General features: G+C 48.5%; 1 protein-coding gene across 1 annotated transcript; it reads right to left on the bottom strand.

The window, feature by feature from the left end:
- Positions 1–2,734: 2,734 nt before the first annotated feature.
- CSUI_004425 (diphthamide biosynthesis protein 2) lies at positions 2,735–14,602 on the bottom strand. Its single transcript, XM_068064616.1, has 3 exons — positions 13,649–14,602; positions 11,594–12,889; positions 2,735–10,955 (listed from the first exon to the last, which is right to left on the bottom strand). The coding sequence occupies exons 2-3, from the start codon at positions 12,864–12,866 to the stop codon at positions 5,623–5,625; spliced, it is 6,606 nt and encodes a 2,201-aa protein (XP_067923404.1). The 5' UTR covers positions 12,867–12,889; positions 13,649–14,602; the 3' UTR covers positions 2,735–5,622.
- Between the last annotated feature and the right edge of the window lie 1,143 nt (positions 14,603–15,745).

Here is a 15,745-nt window from a genome sequence, read left to right as displayed (position 1 = left end):
CCATAGTCAAGCCGGGCGGGGTAGGGAGGGGCCGCGTCCAGGTTCTGTATTCTTCGTGGCCGAGCAAGCTGCTTACCCCGCGGCTCTCGTTCCGGCTACAAGTCTCCACCCCTCAGTGCATGCTCTGCAGGAGGTCTACAGGAGGCAGAGGCTGAGCGGGGAGGCATAAATCGAGTATATGGATGACACTGGGCGTGCGTTGTGAAGGACCAGAAAGCAGAATTGAGATCTCTCCCTGAGTGTGTCTACGAAACAATCAAAACAGCATTACGCCCGCAGAGATGACAGTGTTCACCCGACGAATAGTCAGCCGGTGAGCTGCTTCAGTAACCTGCGATAGCAAGGGGGAGTACACCCCGCAGCGGCCAAGAGCTCCGTAGTGTGTACGGGGCATCTGGTGCGGTGACACACGTTACGGTACCGGTAAGGCGCCGGACCGGATACGCAATCGGCTGACCGTTGACCTCCGGCGGCGGACAGAGACGCCGTGGGGGGGAGCGAAGACGGAGAATTAATTTTCTTTCATGTAAAACTGGCTGACCCGTGACCTGTCATTACTGAGCGACTACGTGAATTCGACTGAGCCTACACTAGTAACAGTTCTGCACGCAAAAGCCGCTCGAAATTGACTCATGAACATGTTGAAGACGACTCACACGGTCACCGGCTAAAAGCAGCAGGTACGCGTGGGCTCTGCCGCGCTCAACGCGGGAGCGGCATCAACCGCAGTCATCTCTCATCCCGCCGCAACTGCTGGGAAGAGCGCTACTTCGCTTTCACTCCTGTGCAGACCATCGGCCCCCGCAGTCAGCGAGATTGCGCCTGAAAAGCAGCTTATGTCGTTTTTTTTCTCTTGGCGTCCTCTATATCTGTCTGCCAGCAGCAGCTGCAGCACCCACAGGCAGACCCATCCCACTACGACGTGCAAATTAAAAGAGGAGAAATAAGGCGTCCAGTCACAGAGCGTCAGGGATACTGTTGAAGTTGCTTTACTTCCGCCTGTTTAGGATAACCCGCATCACTCGGCGAGCTAACATAGAGCAAGTTTCATCGGCTCGTTGTCCCTGTCAGCACTTCGGAGGTTAACGTTACCGCAGCACTTGGTATGTGCTGTAGGTTTGGAGGTAAACTGCGGTGACGATACAACGGTTTGGGATGCGCTGTCAATCCGTGTAAACAAGACGTGTAACATCTCGGGAACATGCCGTGGTTCCTTGTCTGCAGGTTAGCCCTGTGAAAGGCGTGGAGCCCTTGTTCGAATGAGACTAGAATCCAGTGAACAGACAACGAGAAAATCTTGCGTTGAGGAAACTGACTAGTTTAGCCTGAGCCGCTCTAGTCGTTGTGATAGTGGAGGCATTTCCTAGGGCAGTGTAGCAGACTGCCGGACTCGCTTCACAAACCTCTGAACCCGAACGGTCAACGTTGTATTTGTGACAGCAGCAGAGGTCCAAAAGTAGCCGTGGCCCGTTGTTCTGTTGCGCAAGTCCATGAACACGTGAATAGATACGTAGATAGAGACATATATACATTGTAGGTGAATATAGTCAGATGGATCCATGAGAACACATAAAGATAGAAATCGAGACTATCCATCTTTTGGCTAGCTCTCCTGCAAGTGAACGGTGTATGTCACCAGACAGCGTGTGCGGAAGCAAAGCGCCGCTTCTGCCGTCCCACAGTTGAAGCTCCAGTCGCTGCATGAGGCCGACCGAACCGAGCTACCTTCTGCTTTCTCGACACAGGCAGATTCCTCTCTCTGATCTCTGCTCTGCATTGCTTCTTGTGGTGGATGCTTACCCATATTACGAAGGCGAGGTCGGCACCGAAGTAAGACGTAGGTCCTATTCCTTCGTCTGCTGCTCTGTCGCTCGCCGAGGGCAACGCATCGGGGGAGTCGCGTCTCCCTTTCCGTCTCCCCAGCGCAGCTGGTTGCAAGGGGCAGTACTGCAGACTGCGGCTAAGTAAGTCTACTAAGTGGTCTGCCCGACACCACATCCAAGCTATCCAGCACCCCGCTCCCGAGGGAGTACAACTTGCAGTGCCCAGACCTCGAGCTCACGAACAGATCTCTCGCGAAGGAACGTGTTGCTCTCAGATGCACAGCACAGAAGACGCGTCGCATCGATAGAAGATATGGGCAATACAGACACACCCCGTAGAGAAAGCGGCAGCCATATGGCGCCGTAGAACCTGCACTTCGAAACAAAAACAAAGGACTCCGAAGGAAATACAGGAGACGCAGTCCTCTTGTTCGCTCTCCTTGCTCGTCCTCGGATACCCGCCCGACTACTGTACAAATATCTATGCGTATATAAATTCCCTCAAGAATAGCATCATTGCTACCTATACACGTACGCTCATGCTCTCTACATTCACAAATATTTTGGTGCCGTCGCGGTGGCCCGTACGCGCTTCGGCGAAATGCCGTCACCCCAACCCGTTGGCAGCCCGTTGTTCACCTCTCATCGTGTGACCTCTCTTGTTCCTCTTCGCCATTTTGGTTTTGCATGAATGATGAAGACCGGCGTGTTAGATGTGTTGCACTACTGACGGAGGTATGTTAGGAAGCTCAGCTGGCTTTAAGGGTTGCATCTCTCGAGATGTGCAACAAGGTTTCTTCTTCACTTGCACTAGGCGTATGACAGTCGGCGCGGCGGCCGGTGTGGTCAATCAGTACGAGGTATCAGTAGTGAAGACTAAGGCAAGTCCAAGAACAACACCGCATGCGTGTGTGGAGAACAGACTTCTCCTGTGTATATGAATCAGTCTTTGTTCATGTCTCCCAAAGATTCTTTTCTTCCACAGCTATCAGACGCTATACCTGCCTTTACTATATCTCCTTGTTCCTTCCAAAAAAAACGTCCCTGTCAACCGACACTACTACAATTGCTATTCGCTACCACCAGAAAGTTTCGACTAAGAGGACGCAAGAACCACAGTTCTTCCCCCTGCACACGTTGTGTCTTTCATTACTAGTTGCACGGCGATCAAGTCACCCGGGAATATGTCCTCAGCTTTCTGTTTTCAAAAGTTCTTTTTCATCATGAGGCGTCAAAAACACCGTTCATCGTGCTCGCCATACGTCCCCTTCAATCTTCACCAATACACACACACAGATACGTGAACACACGCATATATCCTTATGTATATACGGATGTGAGCATCCGTCTGTATACTAAAATCATAGGTACGCATGAACAGGAATACATCCCAGATTCATGCATGAACCACGAGTGCTTGTATGTGTATACCTAACAACAGCTTATGGACATACTCATAGTCGGTAGATACACGTGAATATGTATCTATCGACTAACGTTAGGTATATAAATGTATACGCGTGCAGGCTTCACACGCACAAACACCACGAAACCTGAATAACGGGTGCCCAACACGAACAGTGGTGTATATACACCCGGACTGGACAACCGACAGAAAAGATGAGCAAAGAAAGACAAACAAAAATACCTGCTCGACTTGAAGAGGGCTGATACTCAAACTTGTCTCTCATACGCCTTTCAGAGACTGTCTCTCAAAGCCGGACTCATCGTTCGTTCACTAAAGAAAAGTTTCCTCTAGTTATACTCGACCAAAGAAGAAAAAAGGACAAACAACGACATGAGTAAGTGGTCTGTAATTGTCTGTAGGTCTTTTCGATTGTAGACACTTGCACCGGACACCCTTCCTTCCCTTCTTCACGTCGCTTCTTTTGCTCCCCTCCTCCCTCTCCCGTCTACTCTCTTTCTACTGTGCGCCATTGTCTTAGACTGCGAGACTCGCTCTGCGAGAATTCACAGCTGGCCACTCTCCTCTCACGTAAGCCAGGGAGCGCCTCGATCGTCGGATATGCAAGACCACATCTCTATAAACCTCGTCATCGACTTCTCTGGAACGACTGTTACGACCCTTCACCCAGGAAACTGCCCGGGGCTCCTCTGCTTCTTTGCTACCAGCATGACCAGCTTATCTTTGTTTTGCACATGGCTTAGCTCTTTACTTCTTCTCATGAGTCTTCCTCTTTTCTTCGATTCTTTTCACCTCACACGAAGAGAGGTACACGAAGACGAGGAAAGGGAAAGGCAGCGGAGTTAGGAAGCCGACGCATGAAAAATAATGCTGTCTACAAATATGAATCTTTCTTGAGAGCAGAGAGACAGACAGAAACGAAAGGAGCGCGACAAAAGAGTAACAACGTAGGTAACAGTGCAACCAAAAAAGAGCAGAAGCTCTGACGGGGGAGGCAAAGGAATCAAAAAACGACGCGAAGCTGCGAAACAACGAAGACGCCATACAGTGGCAGTACACCTAGACAGGCGTAAACACATAGATGCACGTATACACTTCCTAAAACAGTATCATACAGTGTCTATACACCTACATAAACATCCACAGATACATGCATGCGTATCGTATGTATGTACACTCTTCTGTACTGTCTTCACATGAGTGAACAGAAACATTTCAAGAAGGGGAGGGGCGAAGGTTCGTAACTCGTGGACATTCCTTTTCATCCGTTCAAGTACATACCACCCGACAGGTGGATTAGCTCATCTTCTACGAAGACGGAGACGGAATGAGACCGAGAGCGAGACAGCGACGGGATCGATCTGTAATTTACACATAGAAACTTGACTTTAGATGCGTGTATGATGTCATTTGTTCTCTAATTGCAGATGCTTCTATCGTCCGAAGTTCTCTACTTCATAAACAACACAGAATGCTAAAGACGACTAACACATCTCTCTGGTCTCTCAACCCAAGGGCACTCGTCGATGTCTTACTCATCCTTATTTCACTTGCCGCTGCACTGTCTGATCGGAGATACCTCAACCAAAGAGATCTATCGTAGGTGCACACAGGTAGAGCTACGTATGCGTAAAAATAAGTACGTCTGTATTGGAAGAGAGACAGACGAGAAAGAAAAATAAGGGACTCTGAGAAAGAGAGAGAGATGGATCTGTCCGCTTTTTCCAGAACTCTGATAAGAAAACCGTTGCGACCCTCGCTAAAGACATGTACATGAAGCAGACCATCGAAAGGCCATGAGGAATGGACAGCCAGTACCAAGCTGCCACAAAGCCCATCACCGAAAGTTCATACCATACTACGACTGCGAAACACGAAGAAGCTTCGAAGGAACAGTTTGTCGGAAAATCAGATTTCTACCTGACTGGTAGAACGGTACTGACATACACAACTGAATATCATATATCGGTGTACCTCAACCAGATACGATGGTATGTGAAAGAGAATGAAAAGGCTGCTCCTTGTTCTCTTTGATTTGTCTTTCTTTTGTGTCAGAGTTACTTGCTCCCGTCCATTGTCTCTCTCAGAGAAAAGAGATTCTGCTTCTGTATTGAGGGGAGAAAGCCGGTGCAGGAAGGAGAGAGGGTGAATGCTTTATGTACATACACCACTAGACCCACCCAGCATTCATTCAGCACGAGCTGTCATCACCCCCCTAGCCACATGCCGAAGAGACAAGCACAGGCATACCCTACACAGATATATACGCGTATACACATAAGTATGTATGTACGGTTGTATATCGACGTGTGAAAACGTGAGTGTAAGGTGCACAAGTACATAGACGGTACAGGATTCATTTTTTCTCATTCATCAAGATGACGACGAAGAGAAATCGATATCCCCGTCCCACTGACGTGTTGTCGCACCTAATTCGTGTGTGATATGAGAAGCGGTCGTGAGAGGGGATACACCCTTTCTTGTCTCTCCTACTGTCTCCATTTCTCTTTCTTCTCCACCTGAAGACATGAAAGTCTTTTTGTCCGTCTCCGTTCCTTTCTCCCCTATTTCTTTCTCGTAGCAGCTTGCTACACCGGCTAGACCATGAAGGATCGCATTTCTATCCCCTATGCCCGATGAAGGCACGAACGACGACGACCTCTTTTCATTCCCCCCCTTTCTTCCTCTCCCACTTTTCGCCATAAGGTCTTCTTCATCTTCTTCTTCCTCTCTGAATCGGGCACCTTTGAAGCGTCTTTGCGCATTCGTTTTCAAGATATTTTGTCCTAAAACACTCTGGATGATCGCGTCGGAGACACCCCCGCCACGAAGAGCTACTTTCCATTCATCTGCTGCGAAATTCGTCTGAGAAGATGATGAGGTCTCTACGGGATACTCTCTTTTTGTCTTGTGAGATCGGTTCTCAAAAGATGATGAATCTTCATTCTCTTCATGGCACAACAGTCTTCTTCCTCCTTCTCCTTCGGTACGAAGATCCCCAGGAGCTCTGCTAGTTTCATCTGTTCCTCTTTGCGAGGTATTTCCTTCTGTTTTGAACGCAGGATGATGATGACCAGCAGGAGGTGTATGTACACCTGCGCCCGAGGAACGGAGACAGACGGAATGCTGAACATCACGTATGCTCTGACTGAGTTCATCATATTCTATGTGAAGAAAGGTGCCTCCACCACAGGAGAAATGCTTCGAATCGAGATAAGAAAGACAATCGATAGGAAGAAGAAGATTTTGTGTTATTCCTCTTTCTTTTTGATCCAACTGAACACGTAAGCAGAGTTCAATACACCCGAATAGACACGCCGTATCCACCTCATCAAAATTGAGGAGTTTTGCATCCGTCACTTCACCCATAGCTATACGTGTGACATGCCGTTTTTCTCTTTTTCTTTCACCATCATCATCGTCATCATCTTCATGGCGGTTCTCTTCTTCAGAACCTTCTTTCAGCTTGTTTTGAACGAAATCTAAGACCCTCAGCTGTCCATACACCGGAATTCCAAGCAGCAACAAAGCAACACATTCCCCTGTTTCTAACGATGGAGAGATACGAGTCACATGTTTCCTCAGCAGAATCTCAGCCCGATCTTTCTCATCTACAAGGCATAAGGATGGCTTAAAATATTCCTTCTCTTCGTGTGTTAAGACATTCTCGGCTCCATACAGATTGCTCTCCTCTTCTTCCTGTTGTACGATCACCCCACCTCCGCCTCGCCCTCCTCCTCCTCCTCCGGCCTGTGTTCCATAAGATGACGGTGACGACATCACATTTCTACCGCTTCTACCATCATCATGTCCTGCTCGACTCTGCGTATTCCCTCTGTCTCCTCCTCTTCTTCCTTGGGTTAACGAACTTGAGAAGAGAATACGGGAGGTCGTGGTGCCCGTAGTACCAGAGGTCGTATGATCTCGCCGTTCTTGTTCATCTTCTTCTTCCTCATCTTCCCGCTGCCTTGCATATTCTTCCTCTTCTTCAGCTTCATCGGCAGTTGTCTTTTCGTCATCAGGAGATAAAACATCAAAGAGATCCTGATCACAATCTGCTCTCTCTTGCTCGCATATCTGAATGCGTTGAAGATGCCGTATCATCCGTTCTTTCATAGCTTCCCCCGTGAAAAAGGTCGGATCATAGCTTATGACACGTGTGTAACACCAACCAGCAGCATCTTGCTGTTGTTCATCTTCTTCCTCTTCTCCCCCTCCTCCTCCTGCACCAAAGCGGAGAAGTAAGCGATGAAGTAGAGGCGATGGACGGAGCTTTGTCCGTACATCTCGGTATTCCCGCCATCCAGCTAATGTTTCATTCCCTTCAAACGCGTAAGAGCATTCTCCTCCTCCTTCATCTCCCCTTAAACCAGGCAAACCTAGCCCGCTACGCGTTCCCAATCCCCCCCCGTCCCCGACACCGAGAGGCGACGAAGATGATGAAGACGACAATGGAGAAGATTTTCTTCTTTCAGGCCTTGGTAAAGCAGCAGAAAAGGTATATGCACTCGGATAAGATGACGAACTATACATGAATCGAAGAGAAGCAATAGAGGAAGAAGAAAACGAAGGAAAATCTTCTTGTTCTCCTTCTATTGGAGATGTTTCAACGGTCGGCCCGACATACAAAATCGTAACACACGAGGAAGACGACGAAGAAAACCAATGTCCTGTCCCTACTAAACTTCCCCCTCCTACTCCTCCGCCGCCGCTACCACTGCCTCTTCCTACTCTATGGTCTCTTCTGTCCTCTTTGAATTCTCTTCTCCCAAGGCTGTTGCTCTTCTTATTCCCTTCATCAGCAGCTTCTTCTCTCCTTACTCTCTTTCTTAAGCGCCCAGTGAACAGTTCTTCCAAAGAAACAAAACGGACTTCATTTTCTTCTTCCACGTCTTCTACTGACCTCCTCCTCTCGCAGCAACCTTCGGGTGGCGATGGCGAAGTTAGAGACAAGAAAGCTTTCTTGCTTTCATTCATCATCTTCTTCTCTTTCATCTTTTCTTCATCTTCCTCTTCCATACTCTGATCAACATGATGACGACCCCCGGGTAATCTTCTCTTCTCTCCTTCTCTTCTGTAAACTTCTTCTCTTTGAGTCTCTTTGCTCAACAGACATGGGAGATCCGCTTGCTTGTCTTGCTCTCCCTGGCTTCCTCTATTGTTCTTCTGGACCTTCCCCTCTCCTTCCATTCTCCCTTCTTCCTCTCCTCTCATTCCTTCCTCCTCTTCATCAGCGTCATGAGAGTGGAGATGTTTGGAGAGGGGTAAAGACGAAGAAGATGGACCTGAAGAGACGCAGGAAGAGGTATCTCCACCACGTTCTTCCTGAGGAAACGATCCTGATGACGGGTGCAAACGAAGGCGTGAAGGGGAGAAGAAAACGGGAAGAATGGGGGCAAGTCCGACAGATCTATCAAAAGAACGAAAATAGACTTGGAACAGGAATCTCCCAGCAACAGTTGTGTATGATGAACAACGGAGATACAGACGGCTTCCTTGAGGATGGGCTGAGAAGAAGGATTTCAAGAAATCTGTATCACTATGTCTAGTCAGTTTGTTTTTCTCTTTCTGCAGAAAGAGTTGATGATACGCCGAAGAAGTCAGAGGATTTGACGGAGGAAGGAAAACTAGACGAGGCGTCCATGCCAGGGGTAGGTTGAAAACCCACGTAATCACCGATGACGAAGAAGAGTGTTCCTTCCATAGCTTTTGTTTCTTTCTTTCTTCTTCTTCTTCCTCCTGCTTTCTTTCCTGTCCTTCACCATCTTTCTTTCCGAGCTCTTCTTCCACTCCTCTTACATGACGTCTATTTGGAAGTGAAGAGCAAACCGTGATGATAACCGAAGAGAATTCTCGATGACTATGAATCGCACCCTCACTAGCATTCTCTGTGCCATCCTGTCTCCTACCGTGACGGGATCTTGTTCTTCTTCCGTCTCTTCTCTTTGCGTCATTCCCCTCATCTCCATGTCGCTGCTCAGCTTCTTCTCCCCTGTTCTCCACTCCTCCTTCTCTTTCTTCTTCATCTCGTTTATCTTGTTTCTGACCAGTAGTGGAAGAGACACCCAGCATTTCATCTTTGTCTTCATCAGGAGAGAGATCAACATCATACGGGTTAACATGTGACGGAAGACATGCGGAAGGAGCTAAAGCTACACATAGACTTGTGCACTGCCAATCTCCTAAGAAGAACCTTCCTTCTCTTCCTCCTTCTTCTCTTCCATCATCATCATCATCTTCATCATCTTCATCCCCGCCCCGTTGTGTTCTTCTTCCTCCCCGTCCTCTGTTCATGTGACGGGATGAAGGTGACGAAGACGAGAAGAACGGAGAAAACGATGAAGATGTAGCGGAGAGAGACGATGAGGAAGAAGGAGAAGGACATGGAGAGAAAGATGATGAGCATGGCGAACTGACTCTCTTTCTTTCTGAGTAAGATATCGATGTATCCGTTTCGGTCTCATCGAATAAAGATGAGCAACATGATGACCGTCCGTTCTTTCGATCCCGCCTATAACCACTCTTACCAGAGTTTTCTTCTTCTTCTTCCTTTTCGTCTTGTTCTTCTTCTTCTTCGTCCTCTCTCCGTCCTTCATCATCTTGATCACTCCTGCCCGTCATCACGAGCCCTCCCCCCCCTGCTAGTGAAGTCCCTTGACCTGGCAAAAACGAGGGAGGAAACGACGCGGATGCTTCCAGCTTCTTATGGGTTGTGGGACTTTGTGAATGCTGAGAAGAGAAAGAGGAATGAGGGCCCCCTTCTACATCTCTTCTTCTTGGATGGTGCTTGTACATGCGTGTCGGGGCAGGAGGTGTAACCGATGAGGGTGAGGAGAGAGGGGGAGTGGTCGAGATAGATGACGGAGGAGAGGGAGGTAAGAAGAGATTGGCTATATGCTGCAATAGGCAAGGCAATGCATAGTGATATCGAACGTCGTAACAGAGAATATACGGAAGAGACGAGGAAGCCGATGCAAAATTCTTCAGATACACAGACCCACCTGGACATTTGTAAGTCGAAGTAAACAGAGTCAAACCCGACGATGAAGAAGAAGAAAAGTGACTGTCGATATAAGAAGATTTCTCTGTTATGCTCTGGATCTTCTCACCAAGTTCTTTCAAAGCTTCAGCTATATTTCCATTCTTGTTTACTTCTCCTCCACCTCCTCCTAATCGTCTTTCTCCTTCAACTCCGCCACCTCGTCCTAAAGGAGAGGAGTGGGTATATGACGATGGTTGAAGATGGAGTTCTTGCTGTTCTCTTAACAGTCTAGATGACAGCCTTAGCCCAATCCCTCCTACCCCTGAGAGAAAAGACGGCAAGAAATACTGCTCATTCTTCATCGTGAATCCTATACTGGTGGGATTACTGTTCACTACAAGAGACGATGAAGACGAAGAGAAAGAAGAAGAAGAAGAGGAAGAAGGAAAGAGATCTACTCGATGTGTTGTACACTGCGTTATCGTCATATGAGATGAAGGTGACGATGAGGAACACTCGGTGTGTCTCTCTCCTCCTTCTCTTCCTTGATGCATGCTTTGAAGGTACTCCAGAGCATCGCAGCGGAGAGCCTTAAGACGTCGGGCAAGCGAGCATGAGAAATGACAAACATTGATAGGAAGAGAAGTGTAGACATAGAGAATGGGGTAGGCAGGCGGTATATGGGGCCATTGCAGGCACGCATACCCCATATGAATGAGAGCAGCTAAAAGCACATACAGACGAGAGAAGACAGGAAGAAAGGAACGTTCAGTGGGGTTACCACACGGAGAGAAAAGAAGGGTGGAAGACAGAAGGAGGAAGGAAGGAAGGAAGGAGGGGGGTGACGAAGTTCGACAAGCATACGATATTTCAGAAATAAAGACTGTCCTGGAGGCCATGCTTGGGTGATGAAGTGAGAGAACAAGCACTCCACACACATGTTGGAATAAAGACAGAAGATACCCACCTACATACAAGAAATCGTGTGTACGAATACGCTGCAGCAGCGCGCATGTACACTGAAACACAGGAATCTAGACAATCCACTTGCGCAACAGAGAGCATGTATGTATGATACATTGCGTATACATCCATGTATGCACGGGTGTGCCTGCACTATATACTCCACAGAAAAAAGGTACGAGTAGTTGAGGCATCAATGCATGCATACGTGTCTGTATATACAACTATACCCCCATCCGCGTGCCACGTACGCGTGTAAGTACAGGGATACACGCTCATCGTCAAACCGATCTCTGACCATGCCTATGTATATATGTGTACCTGGCATGAGAAAAAAGAGAGAGGAAGCGTAGCTACAGGGTGCAGGTAGGAATCACTACCGTATACGAGAGACCTTACAGGGTTCCATATGTTCAGCAGCAAGCTGGTCAGGACAGCAACTGCTATGAACGGTATCCCCAAGAAAGAAGAAAAGAGGAGGAGACAGTGAAAAAGAAGACGACTTCTTCATCTTTGGACAGAGCTGGGTTCTTTCACCATCATTTACCGCCGCTTGAAAATCGTCATGTTCCTTCTCTGTCGACTCGGAGACTTTCCCTAGGTTAACGTCTCCCTGCTGTATCTGCGTTTTCATCTTCTTTCTCATCTGTGAAACATTCTGAGACACCTGGCTGCTACTTTCTTCCATCTTTGCCTCCTCCTCCTCCCCCTGTTCTCCCCGATTCACTTCATTCACGGCCCCTTTCCCGTCACCTGGCATTCCTTCTCCATCGCTGTGGATCTTCGCATGAACCGTTTGCTGCTCAGCTCTTCCTCCTCCTTCTCCTTTGTCGTTTCGTTCTTTCTCCTCCTCTGTTTTCTCCTCCACACAACACGACGTTTTCCGTCCCTCTACTGGGGAGGATGAGTATCGAAGATCGGGTGATCTGCGAGAGGTCGACGATAGCACAGGCTGTGAGTGTTTCCTATCTGCAGTGGGCCTCTGCTGTTCTTGATTTCCTGTCGCGGTGTACATACACCTGAGACGATGAGATAGTGAAGGAGCGAGACCTATCATTTCTGTAGGAATTTGTATAGCAATGCGTGCCCACGATGAGTTTCTCCTCAGAATCGTCACTAGGCTTGATAGTTCAAAGAAATCGTCTTCTGGATGAAGGCTTGCCTCTATAGAAGAGAAGGAAGGCCCCCGCTTGAAAGGGATTCGATCACCTGTGGTGGCGTGGACGGAAGAGGTGGGAGAGATACCCGAAGAATCGCCGATGCCTTCATTTGTCTTGGAAGTAGGGTAGCACGATGAAAAGGGGAAAGGAGTTCCTTGAGAAGACGACGAATCGCTCTGTGGAGAGGAAGAAAAAGGGAGGTGGTGAGAAGACGACGAACCAGGATATGTAACGAAACCTGCAGACGATGGAAGAGCTTGGCATGCACAGCTACTACATGCCACACTACTGCAGAGAGAACAAGGAACTCTCATGCCTCCTCCTCCTCCGCCAACTGTCCCTCCCGAACTTGGACGTCGTAGAAGAGATTCCACTGATCCACTCAATAGAAGAAGAGGAGGGGGAGGAGAACAGCAAAGAGAAGATGAGGAAGAGGCTGCTTGAGAAGAACGAAGAGGAAGGGGGGGAGGTGAAGGAGGAGAATGATGAGGACGATGGGGAGACGGCGACATTGTGCAGACAAAGAAGTGGAAACCTGAGAAGAGATAGGAGATGCAAACCGAGAGGAAGAGAATGTGTGAATACACTAGAAATGAGAATAAGGTGTGATGAAGAAAGCAAAGAGAGACAAAAGACGCAAACCGCCTCAGATTAAACGGCGGAGAGTCCATCAGAAGAGACGTACGAGAATGAGTGTATAAGAAGACTGAGAAGACGTGCCGCTCAAACCGATGAGAGTTAAAGACACAGAAAGCTTGTATACTTACGGGAGATGTGTGAACCTATCAAGATGCCATACGGACGTATCGACACCGCCAGAAGGAAAGAAAGACGAAGCTTCGCAGAGTCTCCAAGAAAAACTACAGAAACAGAAGACAGACGAAAGGCTTTGCACACAAAAAGAAGGGTGAGAAGACCAGACAGATCGAGATACCGATATGCAGGAGGTGTCACATCTGTGCTACGAGCTAGTGTCACCCACACCGCAGAAACGATATATCTGTCCCTTCCACTGTCCGTTCTGCCCCCCGAAGAAGGGTAGCGGCAAGGAAAAACACATCCAAAAGAGCCCAGCCAGCCACACGTCAGGAGCATCTAGAAAACGGAAGACACCGAAGAGAGGCTCCGGGCTTTGACTGTCTATTCACCTAAGCCCCTCTCTACTGGCTGAAACGAGCTATACCACGCTCCTTCTTACGATGCAGCCAAATAGGTAACATACGCTTTCTTCATTCACAATGCCTCCCCCCCCCCTTGGTCTTGCCTTCCAGAGAACACCTACGTGATTCCTTACCGTTTCCTGTTCAGAACGCCCTACAGACTTCGACAATTCTTTGGACCGAAGCAAGACGTCATATCGAAGATACATGCGGGGTCAGCTGTCTTCCTTCTCCGGAGCAGCAAAGGGGAAAGAAAAAGGGGAGCCAAACTAGAGAAGAAGCCTCAAGCTTCTCCAAGCAGAGAGGTAAACGGAAGGGCGAGAGCAGACGAAGCTTCCTTTCCTCGTCTTGACCCGCGATAGAGAGAAGTCGGAAAGACGGAGAAAAAACGGAAAAAACAATACACGGCTCAGTGAAAGAGACGATACAAAAACGAATCGGTCCCTCTTAGCAAGGAGAGAGGGGAATTTGCACTGCTTTCACTATGACTAGCAGCTCCTTCGCATCGACTGCCTTTGTCGCCACCTCCTTCGTGCTTTCTCAAATTGACATCTTTTCTCGTTCTGTTCTTTTAACCATCGGCAAACATCAGAAAAGAAGATGGGGCAAAAAGAAGACCTCCCTCAATCGTCCTCTTCCCGTTAAACTACCACGGGGCTGGCTGCCTCACGTACGACCTGCAATGCAAGAGGCGAAAGAATGGGACGAGAAAAACAAAACGCCTGCCTTACACACCAGCAATGCAAGTTTACAGAACTTGAAAACACGTGAGAACAGAAATTTGTCTGCCGTCGTCTCTTTCGTGACTCGAAGAGTTTTCTGTCCGACGGCTTTCCACGGGTTCGTCTAACTGGCACACCCGGGCAGACCGCTCCTTCGCCTCTTGCGCTTCTCCCTCGCTTTGTCGTCTCCTCCCTTCACCGGAGGATGAAGGGACACACACACTCCTTCAAACAAGGAGAAGAAGAAATGGAGGAGTTCTCTCCTTTTCCAGGAACTCGAACATGTGTCGTTCTCGGGAGGAAAGCAACGCGAAGAACAATTCAGAGAAAGGGAGACGGGAGAAAGACTTTTCTTTTTGGTTCGTCCGCCGGGGAGCTGAACGAGGGAGACGAGAGTGTGGATGACGATGACCACAGCCTCGACCAACGAAGGAAGCGGGGGGCGGGAGCGGAAGAGGGGAGAAGCGGGGAAAGACGGAGAGCAAGATTTCACGTGCATGGGGTTGTCCTTTTGTTCGGACTCCTTTTTTCCTTCGTCTTCGCCGATATTCTGTATCCAGAAACAGGGTTATCCCACGCAGAGTTACGGCAGCCGAATCTCCCGTCATGAGTGTTCCACGATCTGCGCCCGCCTACCCTATCGCCCCGTCTGCGTTGTACTTCCACTACAGTTTTGTAGGTTTGCTTCTTACTTGAAGGGCTATTCCAAAGAGAGTAATGCAAACTAGACGATACAAGGCGTGCGTACACCTGATTAAAATACTCGGTGTACGTACAAGTGAATCGTACCACGGGATGTATGAACACGTGTAATACGAAGTGTACATGCACCTGAACTATAAGAGGCGGAGTATATACACCTGGAATGTAATACGAGGCGGGTATACACTGAACTATAACGGGACGTGTACATACACCTGAACTATAGTACGAGCTGTGTATATACCTGAAACAACACGTCAATTGTATACACACCTGGAGTGTAGTTCGAGGTATATACACACGTGGATTGTGATACGAGGTGTGTATACACCTGGGCTGCAGTCCGAGATGTACATACACCCGCATGACTATTGAGGGTGTGCATAAACCTGGATCAGAGTACCATCCGTGAGTTCGTGAGCCCGGTGAGGGGTTTCTGTTTTGTTTCTTACTCCCGCGTACTCAGGTGGATTCCGTAAACTAGGGGAGTTCAAGCAAAACGGTGTTCAAGGCCTTCCTTCGTATCGGCGGTGGTTTTCTTTTTGCGGGTAATAACCCAACAGCCTCGCCGTTCCGCGGCTCTGAAACAAGAAAGCAGTGCGTCTGTTGGATGCCTGGCGACTTAACGAGGGCATGTTGTGTTCCCCTCCCGAGAAGCAGCGTGAGGCTTCCGCACCACGTATGCTGTCTTGCTAGCTCAGTGTATGTGAAATTGTCGGCATAGGCGCAACACTGGGAGCGCAGAAACCGATCAGAGGGTTTCGTCTTCATCAGCGAAATTGCTCACCGAAATACACAAGCAATCAG

This window comes from Cystoisospora suis (assembly GCF_002600585.1).
Source record: "Cystoisospora suis strain Wien I chromosome Unknown contig_2069, whole genome shotgun sequence".
In the NCBI taxonomy this organism is placed as follows: Eukaryota; Apicomplexa; class Conoidasida; order Eucoccidiorida; family Sarcocystidae; genus Cystoisospora; species Cystoisospora suis.
The sequence above is the reverse complement of the archived record's forward strand: the minus strand, read 5'-3'. Positions and strand labels throughout refer to the sequence as shown.